At 33.6% G+C, this 24,021-nt stretch overlaps 1 protein-coding gene across 1 annotated transcript; it reads right to left on the bottom strand.

Annotated features, from left to right (window-relative positions):
- Positions 1–1,886: 1,886 nt before the first annotated feature.
- Positions 1,887–22,039, bottom strand: LOC147466332 (uncharacterized). Its single transcript, XM_086535642.1, has 16 exons — positions 21,940–22,039; positions 15,424–15,522; positions 13,426–13,524; positions 11,687–11,785; positions 8,460–8,737; positions 8,239–8,313; positions 7,385–7,510; positions 6,847–6,963; positions 6,551–6,676; positions 6,337–6,396; positions 5,907–5,990; positions 5,545–5,673; positions 4,887–5,006; positions 4,333–4,395; positions 3,468–3,551; positions 1,887–2,730 (listed from the first exon to the last, which is right to left on the bottom strand). Exons 1-16 carry the CDS (start codon positions 22,037–22,039, stop codon positions 2,362–2,364), a joined length of 2,028 nt encoding a protein of 675 aa, XP_086391768.1. The 3' UTR covers positions 1,887–2,361.
- Between the last annotated feature and the right edge of the window lie 1,982 nt (positions 22,040–24,021).

Genomic DNA, 24,021 nt, shown 5'->3' with positions numbered 1-24,021 from the left:
TAATGAATTAAAATTATCCAAAAAACAATAATAATAAATAGAAGTTGTAAGAAAAAGTAGGAATACAGAAGTGGCAAATAGGAAAAAGCCAAGAAAACAGAACATATTCACCCAATTTTATTGATATGAAAAACAAGATATCGAGAGTCTTGAAACACGCAAGAGAGATTTCCATTCCTTTCATTCAGAACTGATTCCGTTACGGAACCTATTACGCCACAGGACAAAATAGGTTCAGAAAAAATCAAACACATGTTCATGGGCAGTCTACACGTTCCCGGTCTCCCCAAAGAGGCTGTGAGGCAAAATAGGTATAGGTATTATCTATTGAGTATTAAGTGCAAATGATTCAATATCATCTAATAAGTATATGCGAGTACTCAGTGCAAAGGGGGTTCTCAGGTACATGGCATTGGACCCTCATTTGTAGAGGAAATACTTGAACATTAACACGAAGCTCAAATGAGCAAATCTCTTTGTCCCGTTGAGAATGAAATGAGTAATAAACATGTAATAAACATAAAGCTTATTCTTTGGGTAAAGGAACCAGAGGTCTTTCTGCTTTAGAAGAGTAACATAAGGTAAGGAGGAAGGGAAGGAGAAGGGAAAGAGGAAGATAAGGAGGAGGGGAAAGTGAAGGGAAAGAAGGGGATGGGAAGGGGGAAGGGAAAGAGGAGGATGAAGAGGAAAATGAGGGGGAAGGAGAAAGGGGATGAGAAGAGAAAGCGAAGTAAGACGAAGATAAGGTAGAAGGTAATGAGATAGGAAAGAGGAGGAGGAAGTGGAAGAAAAGATGGAGGGAGAGGAGAAGAGAAAGATGAGGTGGAGAAGGGAAAGATGAAGAAGAGGAGGAAGATAAGAGAGAGAGGGGGAGGAGAAGAGAAAGAGGAGGAGGTAGAGAAAGGAAAAACTAAGAGGAAGAAGATAAGGATGAAGGGGAGTGAATGCAGAGGAAGAGGAATATAAAGAGGAAGGGGAGAAGGGGAAAAGTAGGAGAAAGAGGAAAATAAGGGGGAAGGAGGAAGGGGAGAAGAGAAACAGGAAAAAGCAGAGAAGGGAAAATGTAGGTGGAGGAGGAGGAAGAAGAGGATGTAGTTATATGCTGTGTGTAAATGTAAAGAGGTATGGAGAAACATAGATCGAAAGAGGAGATAGGAATAGAGAGGAATAAGAAGAGAGTCAGATAAAACAGATAGAGAGATAGGAAGAAAGAGGGATAAGATACAGAGATATGAAGATAGATGTAGAGGAAGAAAGATAGATAGGAAGGTAGAGATAGACAAGAGAGATAAAAATATAGATGAAAAGACAAAAAGATAGGGAGACAGATAGACAGGTAAGTAGATGTCTTAATACAACAGACAAGTAACTGAAGTAAAAATATAAATGCATTCCTTTTTTTTATCTTAATTAATTTGATTTAATTTAATTTCTCAATTCATGATCCACTCTAAACAGTAGATTAAACTAAATGAATGATAATTATCTAAAAATTAATAGTAATAAATAAAAGTTGTAAGAAAAGTAGGAATACAGAAGTGGCAAATAGGAAAAAGCTAAGAAAACAGAACATATTCACCCAATTTTATTGATATGAAAAACAAGATATCGAGAGTCTTGAAACACGCAACAGAGATTTCCATTCCTTTCATTCAGAACTGATTCCGTTACGGAACCTATTACACCACAGGACAAAATAGGTTTAGAAAAAATCAAACACATGTTCATGGGCAGTCTACACGTTCCCGGTCTCCCCAAAGAGGCTGTGAGGCAAAATAGGTATAGGTATTATCTATTGAGTATTAAGTGCAAATGATTCAATATCATCTAATAAGTATATGCGAGTACTCAGTACAAAGGGGGTTCTCAGGTACATGGCCTTGGACTCTCACTTGTAGAGGAAATACTTGAACATTAACACGAAGCTGAAATGAGCAAATTTCTTTGTCCCGTTGGGAATGAAATGAGTAATAAACATGTAATAAACATAAAGCTTATTCTTTGGGTAAAGGAACCAAAGGTCTTTCTGCTTTATAAGAGTAATATAAGGTAAGGAGATGGCATGCATTGCTAGTATCATTCAAGAAAAGGTTATACTAATACTTATAGATATGCTCATATATGATCATGTATCTATAGGGATATGAAGGGATAGACAGGAAACATATGAAAATATACATTTGCTTATGTTTTATCTTTTTTGAGGAAAACAAAATAGATAAAGTTGCAAGAAAACTACACTATTTCCTTCTCCATTGTCTCTTCCTCTCCAAAAGACAAACACAATTTCTGCCGAAGAGTCTTTAGAGCTCACTGGTCGCTCCCTTCCGAGGGCGAGCTAACACGGCAAGGGTCACGCCCCTAGGCCGCACCTGAAGAATGGTCCTTGGCGGCTGCTAGTTTAAGATTGTCCCTGCCTGCTGCTTGGGGAGGCTCGTCCCTGCCTGTTGCTTGGGGAGGCTCGACCCTGCCTGCTGCTTGGGGAGGCTCGACCCTGCCTGCTGCTTGGGGAGGCTCGTCCCTGCCTGCTGCTTGGGGAGGCTCGTCCCTGCCTGCTGCTTGGGGAGGCTCGTCCCTGCCTGCTGCTTGGGGAGGCTCGTCCCTGCCTGCTGCTTGGGGAGGCTCGTCGCTGCGCACTGGTCCCCGACCCCTGCTCCTCCTCGCAAGAAGACTGAGTGGCAGAGACGCCTCTGAGGTCGAGGGCTGGCCAGCGCTCGCCGCCTCCAGCTCCTGAGACGGTTTCAAATCCCAAAGGAGAAGAGCATTTGAGACACTCACAGGCACTGCATTTGGGCTGTCTGTCACTCAAATCCTCTCCATGTTATTCGTGACTTTAAAAGTTCCACAAAAAACATTTCTCTCACATGACAACACGCACCAGCACACGCGTAAACACAGGCACGCACGCACACACTCACATGTACATACACATGCATGCACACACACACGCTCATGAAGGCACGTATAAACCCACAGTCGCAGTTACGCACAAACACACGCACACACACATGCATATAAATGTATGTATGTATGTATATATGTAATTATGTATATATATGTATGTATCTATCTATCTATCTATCTATCTATCTATCTATATATATATACATACACATACGCACACACACACACACACACACACACACACATATATATATATAATATATATATTTATATATATATATATATATATATATATATATATATATATATATATATATATATACACACACACACATACGCACACACACACACACACACAAACACACACACATAAATATATCAATATATATAGACATTATATATATAAGAGAGAGAGAGAGAGAGAGAGAGAGAGAGAGAGAGAGAGAGAGAGAGAGAGAGAGAGAGAGAGAGAGAGAGAGAGAGAGAGAGAGAGAGAGAGAGAGAGAGAGAGAGAGAGAGAGAGAGAGAGCATACATTATTAAAGGGATCTACAAAATACTTGCCTCTGAATCCTCCACCTCAAACCCTCTATCCCTTAATAGGGAATGTAAATGTCTCATCTTCCGTTCTTGCACTCGTAACTGTCTCTGAAAAAAGATCAACCTTATCATATCCATATGTAGGCTCTACATCTCCCCCATGTTCTATTACATTCTATAACACCTAAAGCCCCTCTTTCTCTATCCCTTACTAACACACACTACTTCTATAATACTTCTATCTTCTATCACAGTACTTCGAGTTCTCTATCCCTTACTATCCCTCACTTACTTGTCTTACTAAGCAATCAAATCTAGCAAAAGAAGTCAGTGCTTTGCCCTTTCCTATATGGTGTCAGTGTCTAGAAATGACCCCGATTTCGCCAAGAGAGGCGGCTTCTGAGCAAGGTCACGGGACATCAAGCCTGAAAGCAGTGGAGGATTCCTCTTCCTTATTTTATTCTCTTTTCTTATTATTGTTATTGTTATCAGGTGAGGAAGTGCCATGTTCAACTTGATTAATTTTTCAATATATTAATTTATTGAACACTAAACTTGAGGGCAGTTCTTAAGTTTTGGTCTCATGTGCCCTTTCCTGACAACTAAATCTGAGGTTAGTCTTACATTTCTATAAGAAAATTGAAGTCATTTTAGATTCTAGTCTCATGTGGCTTTTTTATCACCATTATCATTATGTCTTATTACTATCATTAAGATTACCATAGTCATCACGACAATTCTTTTCTTAAGATTTGGTATGTATTTCTGAATTCATCTTTGTATATAAGTAAGTGTTTATGTGTGTGTTGATAGAGATGTGTATAAATCCATTGATACAGAAACAGATACATGTTTGTATGTGTGTATCATCTCTTGCACGTGTCCTTACCTCCGCTCGCTTCAGGTGACTCTCTCTCTCCCCCAGCTTCTCCTCTCGGTCTCTGAGCATTTCCTGCAAGCAGAGTTACCTCCCTAAGATATTTTCCAGTCTTTATTACAGGCATTATCAGCATTGGTATTTGTTGCTATTCTTTTTATTATTGATATCATTGGGTCTTACTAGAACCCTCATTCGCATTATCATCATTAGTATTTCAGTATTCTTAAAATTATATATACATATATATATATATATATATATATATATATATATATATATATATATATATATATATATGTATATATAATATATATATATATATATATATATAATATATATATATATATATATATATAAATATATATAAATATATATATATATATATATATATATATATATATATATATATATATATATATATATATATATATTATATATATATATATATATATTTTATAATAATTGGGTCTTACAAGTCATATATATATATAGATATATAGATATATATATATACATATATGCACATATGTGTATAACACCAGTGTGCATCGTCTCATACCTACCTTCAAGGACTCAATCTTCTCTTCCCGATTTCTTAATATTTGCCTTAATTCCCTTTTTTCTTCAACTGCCTCTTCCTCTTTCACTCTTCTTAGATTCCTCATCTCTTCCAGGTGTTGCTCCTGCAAAGCAAGACTGAATTAACTTTTCTTTTACATTATATACATCTAGATATTTGTGCATATATATTTGTATTTATATATTCTTTCTACGAAATGTGCAAATCACTGCCAAGTTCCATCTTCATATTTTCTATGAATTATGCTCATCAATGCTCGTTTTTCTTTTCCACATGGCTGCAAGATAGTTTTGCATTCACACTAAATAGCAGGAGAAGAATGATAGTGTGGTTTTCACTCTTTCTTAACACACAAAAATGCATAACAATATTCAAGAGCCAAGACAAAAAATAGGTTCCTGGAAATTAAGTTTTTCAAATCATTAGACTGCCATAAGTAAAGAGATTACTTTGAGCCTTTGAGAGATACTCTAATACTTTGAGATGCTTTGAATGTCTGCCCTGCACTGTTGGATACTGGAGAATTTGCTTTGATTCTTTAAAAGATAGAGAGAGAAATTATATGTATGTGTGTGGAAGTGTATGTGTCTGCTGTGTATTTTAGTGTTCATATCTGTTTGTGTGCATCGTCTTTTGCCTACCTTCAGGGACTCAATCTTCTCTTCCCGATTTCTTAACATTTGACTCAATTCCCTATTTTCTTCGGCTGTCTCTTCCTCTCTCGTGCGTTGTATTCTTCTCAGGTTCCTCACCTCTTCCAGGTGTTGCTCCTGCAAAATAAAATCTTAATTAGTTCTAACATATACATATAAGATTCGAGATATACTTCATACACACATATGTAGCCTAATGTACTGTGCAACTGATTCCACTGAATGCAAATCTATCAATCTATTTTTATTGTTGTTATTGTTGCATCTACATCTTGCATCTCCCTTTGGCCAGAAGTGACTTCAATCCCTGTGTATTTGTACTTCCGCTTGACCTCCAAAGGAAAGGTTACCTCGGCTTGCGTCAGCTGCTCCTCCATCTCCCTCACCTCCGCCCTCAGCTCCTGAATCTTCCTGGCTCTTTCTTCCAGACGATCCTGTGTGCAAAAGGCGCCAGGGACATGACATGCGGTCTCCTCCTGTCACCACTATGCCTGTTCTTCCTCCCATTCACTCTCTTTCTCTTTATCTTTCTCTCTCTCTGTATAAATGTATTTCTCCCTCTCCTTCAACCTTTCCCTCCTTTGTTCTAATTCCTTCTCTCGCACTTTATCTGTCTCCCAATCTTCCTTTCTTGAAGTTCTGTCTAAAGCATTAACATCATCCTCAGTGGAACTACATTTACGTTACGAGCACTAATATCACCACTGAAGTTAATTCTCAGAATTATTATCACCCTAAGTGCAATGCATCATAAGTCATAAGAATTAATATCCTCCTCACTTTCGCATCCTCGCCCTCCGACCTGTTCGTCGCGTTCCCGACGTCCGCTGTGTGTTGCTCCTGTAAAGTAAAGGACTGTCACGCCTTCTTAACGGGACGGAAATGTATACTCAACCATGTAGAAATACATATGTGTGAATACAATACTTCTTCATTGTTTCTCTCCTTATTTTAGTCTCTTTCTCTCTCCTCTTTTCTTTCTTCTTATTCTTACCTTTAGCTCTCTGATCTCCCTTTCCTTCAGACATAGGATATCCTTCATTTCGCTGTTTTCTGCATGCAGATTAGTCACCTCAGTCTCCATCCTACTCCTCTCCCGTCCTTGCTCCTCCTGCATATCCTGTAGAAGACAACACTGTAGGGATGTCTCTGTCCTAAAGGGATTAGGGAGAAGAACCTAGCATCACAGGCAAAGCAAATGGAATTGCACGACCAAGTAGTAATCTCGCTTCGACAAATAAAATCAGTTTTAAAAAGGGGTTGATGTATTTCGGAAGCTCTTGCTCTTACCTTTAGCTCTCTGATCTCCCTTTCTCTGAGACATAGGATATCCTTCAGTTTGCTGTTTTCCGTCTGCAGATTAGTCACCTCAGTCTCCATCCTACTCCTCTCATGTCCTTGCTCCTCCTGTAAGAGAAGACAACACTGTAGGGATGTCTCTGTCCTAAAGGCTTGAGGAGAAGAGCAAGGCATCACAGGCAAAGCAAGTGGAATCGCACGACCATCCAGTAATATCATTTTGACAAATAAAATCACTTTTAAAAAGAGGCTAATGCATTTTGGAAGTAAAGAAAATTGCTCATCATGTTGCATTTACATTTGCACAAATCCTGCAACCTTTTCTCTCTTCGTTTGGAATAGTTGAGGTTCACACCTACAAGGACTTATTCAGGAAGCTCCAGGTTATCCAGACAACAAGCTACTAATAAGACAACGCTATCTCACATTAACTCTCCTCTTTCTTAACCATTGTTCTATATCTTTCCCTTTCCTCTCCTCCTTTCTCTCTGTTATTTCGTCCCTCTTCCTCGCTCTCTCCTGTGCATACCTTGAGTAATACAATCTCCTCTTCCTTCTTCCTCAGGTCTTCCTTCAGGTCTCTGGTCTCCTTCTGTAGATTCACTATCTCGGGACTTTTCGCACTGATCACTCGCTCTTTCTGCTCATGCTGCTTCTGGATGAGTAAGGAAAAAGTATCATTAGTGGTCGAAAAGACAAACAAAATGAACTTTCTCTCTGACATTACCTCTCTCTCTCTCTGTACTTGTTTATTATATAACTAATTTCTTGCTTTTCCTGCTCATGCTGCTTCTGTATAAGGTAGGAATAGGTATCATAAGTGCTAAAAAATACAAACGAAATGAACTTTCTCTCTCTCTCTCTTTCTATCTGTATCTACTTGTTCATCAACTAATTACTCTCTCACTCTTTCTGCTCATGTTGTTTCTAGAGAAGGAAGTGGTAAGCATATCATTATTGCCTCACTCATGATAACAAGTCATTTCCTTCCTGACATTGTCGATGGATGGAGGGAAAGCTGATAACCACGAGATAAGGAGATTGGAGTCGTAAAAGAATCAAGCGGATCAAATACTTATAAAAGATTAGCCATCACCAAAACCCTTACATTTTGCTTTGCATTTCATCCTAAATACTTCCCTAGTTCACCCCGTCTCTCCTTATCTATAAATGTCTGCCTGTCTGTCTGCCTGTCTGACTATCCTGCTTTCTGCACATCTCCAGTCCACACCAAAAGAAGGAAAATTCATAATGGATTTTAGAAAGGTTTTCGTTTGATTATAAATAGTAGCTATATTTTCTGTCATTCCACTGATCATTCCCCACCGTTTCATTATCCTTTTGATTTCTGTTTTTTGATCCCTTGACTCTATAAAAACTCACCTTCAGCACTTGGATTTCTCTTTGCAATCTGATCCTTTCCTTCTCGGTTGCAACCCAACCTTCCGCCATGTGAGTCTGAAAGTAATCAATATTCAACAGATAAATGCATTAGTATGTTATGTCTCATTATATAAAAAACCATGGCACTGCCCATGATGCACAACTTTGAAAACCAATGGTGACAGAGGAAGGACCAGAGTCTGACCAATACAATCTATTACCATGGACGCGCTTTGGAAAAGTTCCATGCCACGGCTCTCTGTGGAGGAAGATCTCGGCATCAAGTCCTGCGGAGTCCTTCCACTCTTATTCTTCTTGTACGTGGAAGCCCCAAATTTCGTCAACATGAATATAGCGAGAAGATGCCCTTGTGAAGCTGCTTTGTGAAGGGGCGTGTTGCCATAATCATCTGCAGCGTCCACGTCGGCCCCGCCCTCCCGAAGGACTTCCAGCACTGCCGTGTGTCCCTTCAAAGCTGCCAAGTGCATTGCTGTCTGTCCTGAAGGTAAACTTGACTGTAGAACTTGTCAATGTTTAAATGTTGCTCTTCAATGAAACACTTGTTTAATTTTCTTATTTTCATTTTTATTCAAATTTGTTCAGAAATAAGTGAGATGTGAATATATAATGATAAAGATATGATATAGATTTAAGAATATATTATATAAATCAAGATATATATATGATGATGAAATATGACAATAATATTGATGACGACAATACACACACACACACACACACATATATACACACACACACACACACACACACACATACACATATATATATATATATATATATATATATATATATATATATATATATATATATATATATATATATATATATATATGTATATATATATATATATATATATATATATATATATACATATATATATATATATATATATATATATATATATATATATATATATATATATATATATATATATATTCATACATAACAAAATATTGATAGAAGTAATTAGAAAAAGAATACAAATATGAATAACAAAAGAGGATGATAATTATTACAGCATAATAAAGTTAGTTATAAAACAATATAACATCTCTAAAAATAATAATGAAAATAACCAATGATATTCTACAAATGTAAGTAAAAATAACAAGTGTTAATATAAACAATGGTATAAGTAATGAGTTAGGACAACCCATTAATGGGAAAGAGAGAACTGAGAGGGATAATGAGAAGAGAAATAAATATGATGAAGTGTGGGTGAAGGAGAATTGTACAGAAAATGAAGTGACAAAGAGTAGAAGAATTATAAAGAGAATGTAAAGTGACAAAGAATAGTAGGAGAAGGAAAATTGTACAGAAAATATAGAGTGACAAAGAGTAGGAGAAGGGAAATTATACAGAAATTATAGTGACAAAGAGTAGGAGAAGGAGAATTATACAGAAAATATAGAGTAACAAAGAGTAGGAGAAGGAGAATTATAAAGAAAACATAGTAACAAAGAGTAGGAGAAGGATAATTATACAGAAAGTATAGACTGACAAAGAGTAGGAGAAGGAGAGTTATGACTGGAATGGTTCTGAGACTTGCAAGGATAAAAATTAAAATTAAAACTGTGGTGATGATGTTAATGAGAATCAAAATGAGAAGGGAACTGAGGTTGGGAATGAAAATGTCAATGTTAATTTGAATGGCAACAATTGTTATAATCGTAATGATTATTATATCAATGATAATAATGCCAATGAAAATATTTATGATAAATACAAACAAAAAGGACACCTTATGAATAAGCATGAAATGACTAGATAATGAAATGAAAGGGATGGAAAATGATGAAGAAAATGAGTGGAAATGAAAATGGAAAAGTATTCATGAATGAGAATCAGCATGATTTGAAGAATGATTATGATCATTATAATATTAATGCATAATCTGATGTCAATGATAGGAAGGAAAATAATGTTGGAGTTACTATTACCATTAACATAATATTTATAATGAAAGAAATTATGATATCAGTCATAAGAATTATTAAAAAATAATAATGGTCATTCTAACTATTTTGATCTTAATATTGATAATAATAATGATTGTTATCGTTATCTTTAATGTTTTTTACAGAATCATAATCAATGTTATTCTTATTCTTATCATTATCATCATTATTATGGTTGTTATTTTTATTATCATTATCATTATGATAATCAAACAAAATAGGTAATATCTTTTGTATGAACTTATATTATTGATATTACATTTGGATATGTTACCTTTGTACTTAGCAAACCTAACTTAAGTTGCGAGAAGAGGTATTTTGTAAAACGAATGCTAAGTAGTGCATTCCTCTTAACAGCACCTGCATAGCCATGTTTGTTGCAAGCAAGCTGTGAGCAGACTTGGGTGTTTGCAAGAAGGAAGAACAAGGAAGCCATCGTGTTATCCTCATTGTCATTACCATCATGATTTACCGACACTGGTACTATGAGTGATAAAGACCTCACAACTACAAGAAAAGCATGTACGAGCGTTAGAATAATTAAAGATTATGATAGAATAAGGATGCTTATAATTTTATATCTACTGTTTATACCTCAGAAGAATACCTCATGTTTAATTTAGTTACCCCCGAAATGAATGTTTTCTTTTATATGCGCCACCCTACGGCAATATTTACAAAGTGTAATGTAAACAACCCTTCTTCTCTCCATGGACTTCCCCCCGAATACACGCTTATACGCAGTAGCTGTGTTTCTCTGATCCCCACATCAATTATCTGTACATTGACAAGCCAAACTTCGTTAATTCACGCATAGAAGATGACATCTTCCACCACCTCAACAACGAGAACAAGAACAACAGGATCATCAGCAAAATTATCAATAATGACAAGAGGAAGGATAACATATGATAATAATTTAAATAGAAAAAAGGAGTAATAGGAATAATTAAAATAATGATAACTCTAACTACAACAATAATAATAACAATGGCAATGATATGCATAAAATCATATATAAGAAAAATAGAAGTAAAAATGAAAATGATATCAATAATGAAAAGAGTAAAAGAGGAAGAAAAAAGGTGAATGATGAAAAGTGACAATTACAAAAAGAAAATTCTTGAAATAATAATACAAATGTAATTGAAATAAATAATATGATATAGTAGTATAATGATATTGAATATTTTTATGATAATAATCATAACATTGAAATACATATGATAAATTATAATAAATAAGTGACATTTACAAATAACTCCAATAAATAACTAAAACATAAGGAATGGATAAATAGAAAAGAATAATGAATGATGAAGAAATAAGAAAACCTGATGATAGAGATATCCTTATTAGATCTGAATAATGATTCATATAAATTTCCATAAAGACAAAGATGAGAAAAGAAACAAAAGCAAAATTCTTCTGGCGCCTTAAAGGAGTCACTCGCTTTCCAATCGCCTTACCATCATTAGCCTTGGCGTTCACTTCTCCGCCCTTCTCGAGGAGCGTCTCTGCAACAGCATCTTGGCCGTTCAAGGAAGCAAAGTGTAAGGGAGTCAAACCTGAGGGAGGAAGATGCTTGTGTTAGACGTCTGTTTGTGAGTAATGAATGTGAGAAGGGAAGTGAGGATGACAATGCAAAGGTGAATGTGAGTGAGAATGACAGTGAGAAGGTATGTGAGGGAGAATGAGACTAGTTTTAGGAATGAGATTAATAGAGATGATTAGGGTGATAAGGGTAAGGGCTAGGAATAGTATGGATATTTTGAATATTAATAAAATTGCAAATACTTAGAATGTTAATGTAAATAAGAATTATGAAAAGGTATAGAAACAAGAAAAATATATATATATATGTATGATAATGAGAAAGAATATTATAATGAAAATGAATGTTTGATAATTATTTATCAGTAATATATATATATTATATATATATATATATATATATATATATATATATATATATATATGTATATATATATATTATATATATAATATAGAGAATTATACAGAAATATAGAGTGACAAAGAGTAGGAGAATTATACATGTGGGGTTTTCTTGGCACATTCGTGCAGTAAATAAAGATGTTCTTTAGCCATTGAAACACGTGGTGTTGTTGAGCGTCTGCTAATTTATTCTGAAAATCATATTGATATAAAATGATTTACACTTCTGTTTCAATGCAGTTAAAATATATAGTCTTCATAATGGAAAAACATACACCTAATAAATGGTGTAACATAAACAAAACATGTCTTTCTTGTTGTAAATAAGCGTAAAATAAAAAACATCAAATATTGGTGGAACATGGGAGACATTACGTATGTCAAAGAAAACGGACTCGCCGTTAGGGGGGACTTAACTAAACTTATATTTCTAAATTTATTACTATCATTATTCATCATCACCAGTATTATTATCATTGTTATCATAAATAAGTCATTACCATTATCATTAGTTCTATTATCATCATGAAAGTGTTATCATCAACATTATCAGTGATGATTACTTTATCTTTAATATTGTTATCATTACCACCATCAACATTATGAAACTTTTCATTATCGTCATTATTGTTGTTGCTTTTGTTGCCATTACTTTCTCCATTATCATCATTGTCTTTGTCATCACTGACAAAGACCTCGCAACAACACCACCAACAAAAGCATGTAGGAGAACAAGAACAGGATCACCATCAAAATAACAATAATGAGAAGAAGGATGATAACAATTGATAATTTAGTAGAAATGGGAGTGACAATGATACTTATAGTAATGAAATAATAATGATAATATGAATAGGACCATTGATGATGATTATGATTAATGATGAGGATGATCATATTTCTTTTAAATAATGATGAAATAATAATGATATTATCATTAATAATTGAAATCATCATACTTATTATTATCAGAATTGTTATAACTAATCATTATAACATTTATATTATAAAGAAACAGAAAAATCTATTTATTTCTATTTTATAGAATATTCTATGAAAATATTTTATTGAAAAATTCATAGAATAAAGAAATAAATATCAATAAAATTAATGATAAAAGATGATAAAGATTCCCTTAATAAATTATAACACTAATTGTTATAAAATTCCATACAGACAAAGAAGAAAAAAGAAACAAAAGCAAAATTCTTCTGGTGCCTTTAAGAAGTCACTCGCTTTCCAATCGCCTTACCTAATCCATCCTTGGCATTCACTTCTCCGCCCTTCTCGAGGAGCGTCTCTGCAACAGCATCTTGGCCGTTGCGGGAAGCCCAGTGTAAGGGAGTCTCACCTGAGGGAGGAAGATGCTTCTGTTAGACGTCTGTTTGTGAGTAATGAGCGTGAGAAGAGAAGTGAGGATGACAATGCGAAGGTGAATGTGAGTGGAAATGACAATGAGAAGGTGAATGTCAGTGAGAATAACAATCAGAAGGTGAATGTGAGTGAGAATGACAGTGAGAAGGTGAATGTGAGGGAGAATGAGACTAGTTTTAGGAATGAGATTAATAGAGATAATTAGGGTGATAAGGATAAGGGCAAAGAATAGTATACATATTTTGCTTATTAATAAAATTGCGAATAATAAGAATTTTAATGAAAATAAGAATAATGAAAAGGAAAAATAAAAAATGTGTATGATAATGAGAAGGAATATTTTAATGAAAATGAACGTTTGATAATTATTTATCAATAATATAATTTTCTTTGTTATTCCTATGATAACTATTGTAATTCTTATTGTTTTTATTATTATATTTATGAAGACCATTGCAATAATAACAGTAATTATGATAGCTAGAATGATAGCAATGGTAATAAAAAAAAATCAATCATAATGATAGAAATATTAGTAAAGATAATTATGACAACACATTAATAATAATGATAATGAGGATAACAATAATAATGAAGATAATAATAATGATAATTCTAATAATAATGGTAATATAATATTAGTAATGATAATAATAATAATAATGACAATGAAAATATTAATGATGATAAAAATAATAAGTGATGATGATAATTTCTAAAAGTGATAATAACAAAAATAATCATTATCACTAAAAATAATCATTATCATTAATGATAATTACAATTCATAATAAATTTATAATCATTTATAATCAATATTTAAAATATTCAATATAATAAGAATTATCATCATAATCAATAAATATTATTTCCATCATTACTGTTATTACTATCATTATTCACCTTCCAATCACCATCATTATTATCATTATATCATTATCATTAGTTCCATCATTACCATGAGAGTGTTATCATCAGTATCATAAAATATTTCCTTCCTTAATATTATCACTATCATTATTCACCTTCCAATCACCATCATTATCATCATTATAATTATATCATTACCATTATCATTAGTTCTATTATCATCACGAAAGTGTTATCATCAACATTATCAGTGATGATTACTTTATCATTAATATTGTTTTCATTACCACCATCAACATTATGAAACTTTTCATTATCGTCATTATTGTTGTTGCTTTTGTTGCCATTACTTTCTCCATTATCATCATTGTCTTTGTCATCACTGACAAAGACCTCGCAACAACACCACCAATAAAAGCATGTAGGAGAACAAGAACAGGATCTCTATCAAAATAACAATAATGAGAAGAAAATAGTAATAGTAATGAAATAATAATGATAATATGAATATGACCATTGATGATGTTTATGATTGATGATGAGGATGATCATATTTCTTTTAGATAATCATGAAAATAATAATGATATTATATAAAAATACTTAGGATAATCATCCTCATTAGTATCATAATTGTTATTACTAATCATTATAATGATAATATCAATAATAATTAAGATTATCATACTTATTATCATCATAATTGTTATGACTCATCATTATAACATTTATACTATAAAGAACTATAGAAAAATCTATTCATTTCTATTTTATAGAATAATCTATGAAAATATTTTATAGGATAACCTATTAAAATATTTTATCTAAAAAATCATAGAATAAAGAAATGAATATCAATAAAATTAATGATAAATGATGATAAAGATTTCCTTGTTAAATCATAATAGTATTTCTTATAAATTTCCACAAAGACAAAGAGGAGAAAAGAAACAAAAGCAAAATTCTTCTGGTGCCTTTAAGAAGTCACTCGCTTTCCAATCGCCTTACCATCATTAGTCTTGGCGTTCACTTCTCCGCCCTTCTCGAGGAGCGTCTCTGCAACAGCATGATGGCCGTTAAAGGAAGCCCAGTGTAAGGGAGTCCAACCTGAGGGAGGAAGATGCTTGTGTTAGACGTCTGTTTGTGAGTAATGAGCGTGAGAAGGGAAGTGAGGATGACAATGCGAAGGTGATTGGGAGTGAGAATTACAGGAAGAAGGTGAATGTGAGTGAGAATCACAATGAGAAGCTGAATGTGAGTGAGAATGACAATAAGGTGAATATGAGTGAGAATAAAAATGAAAAAGTGAAAGTGAGTGTAAATGAGAGTTAAAAGGTGAATATGAGTGAGAATGACAGTGAGGTGAATGTGAGTGAGAATGACAGTGAGAAGGTGAATATGTGTGTGAGAGTGACAGTGAGAAGGTGAATGAGTGAGAATGACAATGAGGGGAATGTGAGTGAGAATGACAGTGAGAAAGTGAATGTGAATGAGAATGACAATGAGAAGGTGAATGTGAGTGAGAATGACAGTGAACTGAATGTGAGTGAGAATGAAAATAAGGTGAAAGTGAGTGTGAATGAATATGAGAAAGTGAATATGAGTGAGAATGACAGTCAGAAGTTGAATGTGAGTGAAAATGATAGTGATAGTAGAATGTGAGTGAGAATAACAATGAGAAGGTGGATGTGAGTGAGAATGAAAATGACAATGAGAAGGTGAATGTGAGTGAGAATGACAGTGAGAAGGTGAATGTGAATAAGAATGACAGTGAGAAAGTGAATGTTAATAAGAATGACAGTGAGAAGGTGAATGTGAGTGAGCATGACAATGAGGTGAATGTGAGTGAGAATGACAATGAGAAGATGAATATGACTGAGAATGAAAATAAGGTAATTATGAGTGAGAATGACAATGAGAAGGTGAATGTGAGTGAGAATGACAATGAGAAGGTGAATGTGAGTGAGAATGAAAGTTAGAAGGTGAATGTGAGTGAAAATGAGAAGTTGAATGTGAGTCAGAATGAAAATGAGAAGGTGAATGTCAGTGTGAATGACAATGAGAAGATGAATGTGAGTGAGAATGAAAATGAGAAAGTGAATGTGAGTGAAAATAAAAATCAGAAGGCAGATGTGAGTGAGAATGACAATGAGAAGATGAATGTGAGTGAGAATGACAATTAGAAGGTGAATGTGAGTGAGAATGACAATGAGGTGAATGTGAGTGAGAATGACAATGAGAAGGTTAATATGAATGAGAATGAAAGTGAGAAGGTGAATGTGAGTGAGAATGACAATGAGAAGGTGAATGCGAGTGAGAATGACATGAGAAGGTGAGTGTAAGTGAAAATGACAATGCGAAGGTGAATGTGAGTGAGAATGATAACGAGAAGGTGAATGTGAGTGAGAATGACAATGTGAAGGTGAAAGTGAGTGAGAATGATAATGATAAGGTGAATGTGAGTGAGAATGACAGTGAGAAGGTGAATGTGAGTAGGAATGACAATGAGAAGGTGAATGTGGATGATAATGATAATGAAAAGGTGAATGTGAGTGAGAATGACAATGAGAAGGTGAATGTAAGTGAAAATGACAGTGAGAAGATGAATGTGAGTGAGAATGACAATAAGAAAGTGAATGTGAGTAAGACAATGATAAGGTGAAGGTGAGTGAGAATGAAAATGAGAATGTGAAAGTGAGTGTGAATGACAATTAAAAGGTGAATGTGAATGACAATGACAGTGAGGTGAATGTGAGTGAGAATGAAAATGAGGTGAATGTGAGTGAGAATGAAAATAAGGAGAATGTGAGTGATAATGACAGTGAGAATGTGAATGTGAGTGAGATTGACAATGAGAAGGTGAATGTGAGTGAGAATGACGGTGAGCAGGTGAATGTGAGTGAGAATGATAATGAGAAGGTGAATGTGAGTGAGAATGACAATGAGAAGGGGAATGTGAGTGAGAATTATAATAAGAAGGGGATTGAATGTGAGTGAGAATGACAATCAGAATGTAAATGTGAGTTAAAATGATAATGAGAAGGTGAACGTGAGTAAGAAGGACAATGAAAAGATGAATGTGAGTGAGAATGACAATGAGAAGTTGAATGCGAGTGAGTATGGCAATGAGAATGTGAGTAAGTGAGAATGACAATTAAAAGGTTAATGTGAGTGAGAGTGAGAATGAAAATGAGAAGGTGAATGTGAGTGAGAATGACATAAGAAGGAGAATACGAGTGAGAATGACAATGAGAAGGTGAATCAGTGAGAATGACAATGAGAAGGTGAATGTAAGTAGGAATGACAAAGAGAAGGTGAATGTGGATGGGAATGAGAATGAAAAGATGAATGTGAGTGAGAATGACAATGCGAAAAGTGAATGTGAGTGAGAATGACAATGAGAAGGGGAATGTGAATGAGAATGACATGAGAAGGTGAATCAGTGAGAATGACAATGAGAAGGTGAATGTGAGTAAGAATGATAGAGAAGGTGAATGAGTGAGAATGACAATGAGAAGGTGAATGTGAGTGAGAATGACAATGAGAAGGTGAATGTGAGTGAGAATGATGATGAGAAGGTGAATGAGTGAGAAAGACTATGAGAAGGTTAATTATACAGAAAATATAGAGTGACAGAGAGTAGGAGAAGGATAATTATACAGAAAGTATAGAGTGACAAAGAGTAGGAGAAGGAGAATTATACAGAAAGTATAGAGTGACAAAGAGTAGGAGAAGGAGAATTATACAGAAAGTATAGTGACAAAGAGTAGAAGGAGAATTATACAGAACGTATAGACTCTATACGTTCTGTATAATTCTCCTTCTACTCTTTGTCACTCTATACTATAGAGTGACAAAGAGTAGGAGAAGGAGAATTATACAGAAAATATAGAGTGACAAAGAGTAGGAGAAGGAGAATTATACAGAAAATATAGAGTGACAAAGACTAGGAGAAGGGAAATTATACAGAAAGTATAGAGTGACAAAGAGGAGGAGAAGGAAAATTATACAGAAAGTATAGAGTGACAAAGAGGAGGAGAAGGAGAATTATACAGAAAATATAGAGTGACAAAGACTAGGAGAAGGGAAATTATACAGAAAGTATAGAGTGACAAAGAGGAGGAGAAGGAAAATTATACAGAAAGTAAAGAGTGACAAAGAGGAGGAGAAGGAAAATTATACAGAAAGTATAGAGTGACAAAGAGGAGGAGAAGGGAAATTATACAGAAAGTATAGAGTGACAAAGAGGAGGAGAAGGAAAATTATACAGAAAGTAAAGAGTGACAAAGAGGAGGAGAAGGAAAATTATACAGAAAGTATAGAGTGACAAAGAGTAGGAGAAGGAGAATTATACAGAAAGTATAGAGTGACAAAGAGGAGGAGAAGGAGAATTATACAGAAAGTATAGAGTGACAAAGAGGAGGAGAAGGAAAATTATACAGAAAGTATAGAGTGACAAAGAGGAGGAAAATTATACAGAAAGTATAGAGTGACAAAGAGGAGGAGAAGGAAAATTATACAGAAAGTATAGAGTGACAAAGAGGAGGAGAAGGAAAATTATACAGAAAGTATAGAGTGACAAAGAGGAGGAGAAGGAAAATTATACAGAATGTATAGAGTGACAAAGAGAAGGAAAATTATACAGAAAGTAAAGAGTGACAAAGAGTAGGAGAAGGAGAATATACAGAAAGTATAGAGTGACAAAGAGTAGGAGAAGGATAATTATACAGAAAGTATAGAGTGACAAAGAGTAGGAGAAGGAGAATTATACAAAAAGTATAGTGACAAAGAGTAGAAGGAGAATTATACAGAACGTATAGACTCTATACGTTCTGTATAATTCTCCTTCTACTCTTTGTCACTCTATACTATAGAGTGACAAAGAGTAGGAGATGGAGAATTATACAGAAAGTATGGAGTGACAAAGAATAGGAGAAGGAGTATTATACAGAAAGTATAGAGTGACAAAGAGGAGGAGAAGGAAAATTATACAGAAAGTATAGAGTGACAAAGAGGAGGAGAAGGAAAATTATACAGAAAGTATAGAGTGACAAAGAGTAGGAGAAGGAGAATTATACAGAAAGTATAGAGTGACAAAGAGTAGGAGAAGGAGAATTATACAAAAAGTATAGTGACAAAGAGTAGAAGGAGAATTATACAGAAAGTATAGACTCTATACGTTCTGTATAATTCTCCTTCTACTCTTTGTCACTCTATACTATAGAGTGACAAAGAGTAGGAGAAGGAGAATTATACAGAAAATATAGAGTGACAGAGAGTAGGAGAAGGATAATTATACAGAAAGTATAGAGTGACAAAGAGTAGGAGAAGGAGAATTATACAGAAAGTATAGAGTGACAAAGAGTAGGAGAAGGAGAATTATACAAAAAGTATAGTGACAAAGAGTAGAAGGAGAATTATACAGAAAGTATAGACTCTATACGTTCTGTATAATTCTCCTTCTACTCTTTGTCACTCTATACTATAGAGTGACAAAGACTAGGAGAAGGAGAATTATACAGAAAGTATAGAGTGACAAAGAGGAGGAGAAGGAAAATTATACAGAAAGTATAGAGTGACAAAGAGGAGGAGAAGGAAAATTATACAGAAAGTATAGAGTGACAAAGAGGAGGAGAAGGAAAATTATACAGAAAGTATAGAGTGACAAAGAGGAGGAGAAGGAAAATTATACAGAAAGTATAGAGTGACAAAGAGTAGGAGAAGGAGAATTATACAGAAAGTATAGAGTGACAAAGAGTAGGAGAAGGATAATTATACAGAAAGTATAGAGTGACAAAGAGTAGGAGAAGGAGAATTATACAGAAAGTATAGAGTGACAAAGAGTAGGAGAAGGATAATTATACAGAAAGTATAGAGTGACAAAGAATAGGAGAAAGAGAATTATACAGAAAATATAGAGTGACAGAGAGTAGGAGAAGGATAATTATACAGAAAGTATAGAGTGACAAAGAGTAGGAGAAGGAGAATTATACAGAAAGTATAGAGTGACAAAGAGTAGGAGAAGGAGAATTATACAAAAAGTATAGTGACAAAGAGTAGAAGGAGAATTATACAGAAAGTATAGTGACAAAGAGTAGGAGAAGGAGAATTATACAGAAAATATAGAGTGACAAAGAGTAGGAGAAGGAGAATTATACAGAAAATATAGAGTGACAAAGACTAGGAGAAGGAGAATTATACAGAAAGTAAAGAGTGACAAAGAGGAGGAGAAGGAAAATTATACAGAAAGTATAGAGTGACAAAGAGGAGGAGAAGGAAAATTAATAAACAGAAAGTATTGTGACAAAGAGTAGAAGGAGAATTTACAGAAAAGTATAGAGTGACAAAGAGTAGAAGGAGAATTATACAGAACGTATAGACTTATTTACGTGTTCTGTATAATTCTCTTCTACTCTTTGGTCACTCTATACTATAGAGTGACAACAGAGTTAGAGAGGGAGAATTATACAGAAAAGTATGGAGTGACATAGAATAGGAGAGGAAGTATTATACAGAAAGTATAGAGTGACAAAGAGGAGGAGAAGAAAATTATACAGAAAATATAATGTCAAAGTGTAGGAGAAAGAAAAGTATCAGATGGAAAGTATAGAGTGTCCAAAAGAGTAGAAGGGGAATTATACAGAATGTATAGAGTGACAAAGAGTTGCAGAAGGAGGAGTTATGACTGGTATGATTCTGAGACTTGCGAGGATAAAAATGAAAATGAAAAACTGTGTGATGATGTTAATGAGAAACAAAATGGAAGGGAACTGAGGTTGGGAATGAAACATGCCAATGTTTAATGTTGATGGCAATAATGTTATAATCGTGATTATTATTCTATTAATGATAATGATGCTAATGAAAATATTTTTGATAATACAAACTAAAAGAAATGCATATGAATAAGCATGAAATGATATAGAATGAAAAGGCAAAAAGGGATGGAAAATGATGAAGCAAAATGAGAGTGGAATAGGAAAATGGGAAAGTATTCTTGAATGAGAATCATCATGATTTAGAATGAATTATGGGTCTTTATAATTTTAATGCATATTCTGATGGCAATGATATGAAGGAAAATAATAACCATAATGAAATATAAGGATCTCATTTACTTCTATCATTGTTGTTGGAGTTACATTCCATTAACATGATATCTATATGAAGAAATTATGATATCAGTCATTAAGAATTATTAAAAAAATTAATAATGGTCATTCTAACTAGTTTGATCTTAATATGATAATAATAATAATGATTGTTATCGTTATCTTGAATGTTTTTATATAATCATAATCAATGTTATTCTTATTCTCATCATTATCAACATTTATTATGGTTATTTTCATTAGTATTATCATAATATTTCTAAAATCAAACTAATAGGTAATATTTTTTTCGTATGTATTATATTATTGATATTTCATTTGTTATGTTCCTTTTTAACTTAGCAACTAACTTAAGTGCGAGAAGAGGTATTTGTAAAACGAATGCTAAGTAGTGCATCCTCTTAACAGGCACCTGCATTGCCATGTTGTTGCAAGCAAGCTGTGAGCAGACTTGGGTGTTTGCCACAAGAATGGAAGACAAGGAAGCCCATCGTGTTATCCTCAATTGTCATTACCTCATGATTTTTTTTTTTCTACCGACACTGGTACTATGAGTGATAAGACCCACACAATACAAAAAAGCATGTAGGAGACAAGAACAACAGGATCATCAGCAAAAGTATCAATGATGACAAGAGGAAGGATAACCTATGCATGATAATAATTTAATTAGAAATAGGAGTAATACGAATAATTAAAATAATAATAATTTTTACTATAACAATAATATTAATAATAGAATGATATGTATAATTCATATATATAAAAAATTGAAATAAAAATGAAAAATTTATCAATAATGAAAAGAGGTAAAAGAGGAAGAAAAAAAATAAATGAAGAAAGTGACATTAAAAAAGAACAATTCTTGGAATTAATCATACAAATGTAATTGTAATAATGATTTAATAAAAATAATATTTTTATTATGATTCGTATTAATCATAACATTGAAATTCCTATGATAAAAGATAATGAATAAGTAACATTTACAAATAACTCAATAAAACAAATAAAAATAAGGAATGGATATAGAAAAAGAATATTGAATGATGAGAAATAAGAAAAGCTGATGATAGAGATATCCTTATTAGATTGAATAATCAAGTTATAAAATTTCATGAAGACAAAAAAGAGAAAAGAAACAAAAGCAAAATTCTTCTGGATATGCCTTTAAGAAGGTCACACGCTTTCCAATCGCCTCCATTACCATACTTATCCTTGCGCGTTCACATTCTCCGCCTTCTCGAGGAGCGTCTCTGCAACAGCATGATCGGCCGTTAAAGGAAAGCAGGTGTAAGGGATTCTCACCTGAGGGAGGAAGATGCTTGTGTTTAGGACGTTTCTGTTTGTGAGTAATGAGCGTGGAGAAGGGAAGTGAGGATGACAATGCGAAGGTGAATGTGACGTGAAAATGACCAGTGAGAAGGTGAAGTGTGAGGGAGAATTAGACTAGTTTTAGGAATGAGATTAATAGGGATGATTAGGGTGATAAGGGTACAGGCTAGGAATCGTATGGATATTTTGACTATTAATAAAATTGCAAATCCTTAGAATGTTAACGAAAATAAGAATTATGAAAAGTTATAGAAACAAGAAGGAAACGAAAAAAATATCTGTATGATAATGAGAAGAATATTATAATCGAAAATGAATGTTTGATAATATTTATCAGTTAATATATATTATATATATATATATATATTATATATATATATATATATTATATAAATTATATATATATATATTACTATAGAGAATTATACAGAAATATAGAGTGACAAAGAGTAGGGAGAATTATACATGTGGGGTTTTCTTGCCACTATCGTGCAGAAAATAAAGATGTCTTTGCCATTGAACAAGTGGGGTGTTGAGCGTTGATAATTTATTCAGAAAATCTAGTGATATAAACCGATTTCACTTCTGTTTCAATGAGTTAAAATATTAGCTCTTCATAATGGAAAAACATACACCTGATCATTGGTGTTTGTACATAAACCAAAACATGTCTTTCTTGTTGTAATAAGCGTGTAATAACAAACATCAAATATTGGTGGAACATGGGAGGACATTGTATGTCAAAGAAAACGGACTCGTCGTTAGGGGGAATTAACCTAAACTTTTATATTTCTAAATTTATTACTATCTTATTCATCATCACCATTATTATTATCATGGTTATCATAAATATTGTCATTACCATTAATCATTGTTCTATTATCATCATGAAAGTGTTAGCATAAACAATTATCGTGATGAATTACTTTATCATTAATATTGTTATCATTACACCATCAACATTATGAAACTTTTCATTTATCAGTCAGTATTGTCTGTTGGCTTTTGTTAACATTACTTTCTCCTTATAATCATTGTCTGGTCATCACTGACATAGACCTCGCAAACAACACCACCAAAACAAAAGCATGTAGGAGAACAAGAACTGGATCACATCTAAATAACAATAATAAGAAAGAGGATGATAACAATTGATAAT

Source organism: Penaeus japonicus, unplaced genomic scaffold (genome assembly GCF_977035675.1).
Source record: "Penaeus japonicus unplaced genomic scaffold, GWHDUDI00000001_assembly GWHDUDI00001711, whole genome shotgun sequence".
NCBI classification, from domain to species: domain Eukaryota; kingdom Metazoa; phylum Arthropoda; class Malacostraca; order Decapoda; family Penaeidae; genus Penaeus; species Penaeus japonicus.
Note: the sequence above shows the minus strand (reverse complement) of the source record. Positions and strands in the feature narration are given on the sequence as shown.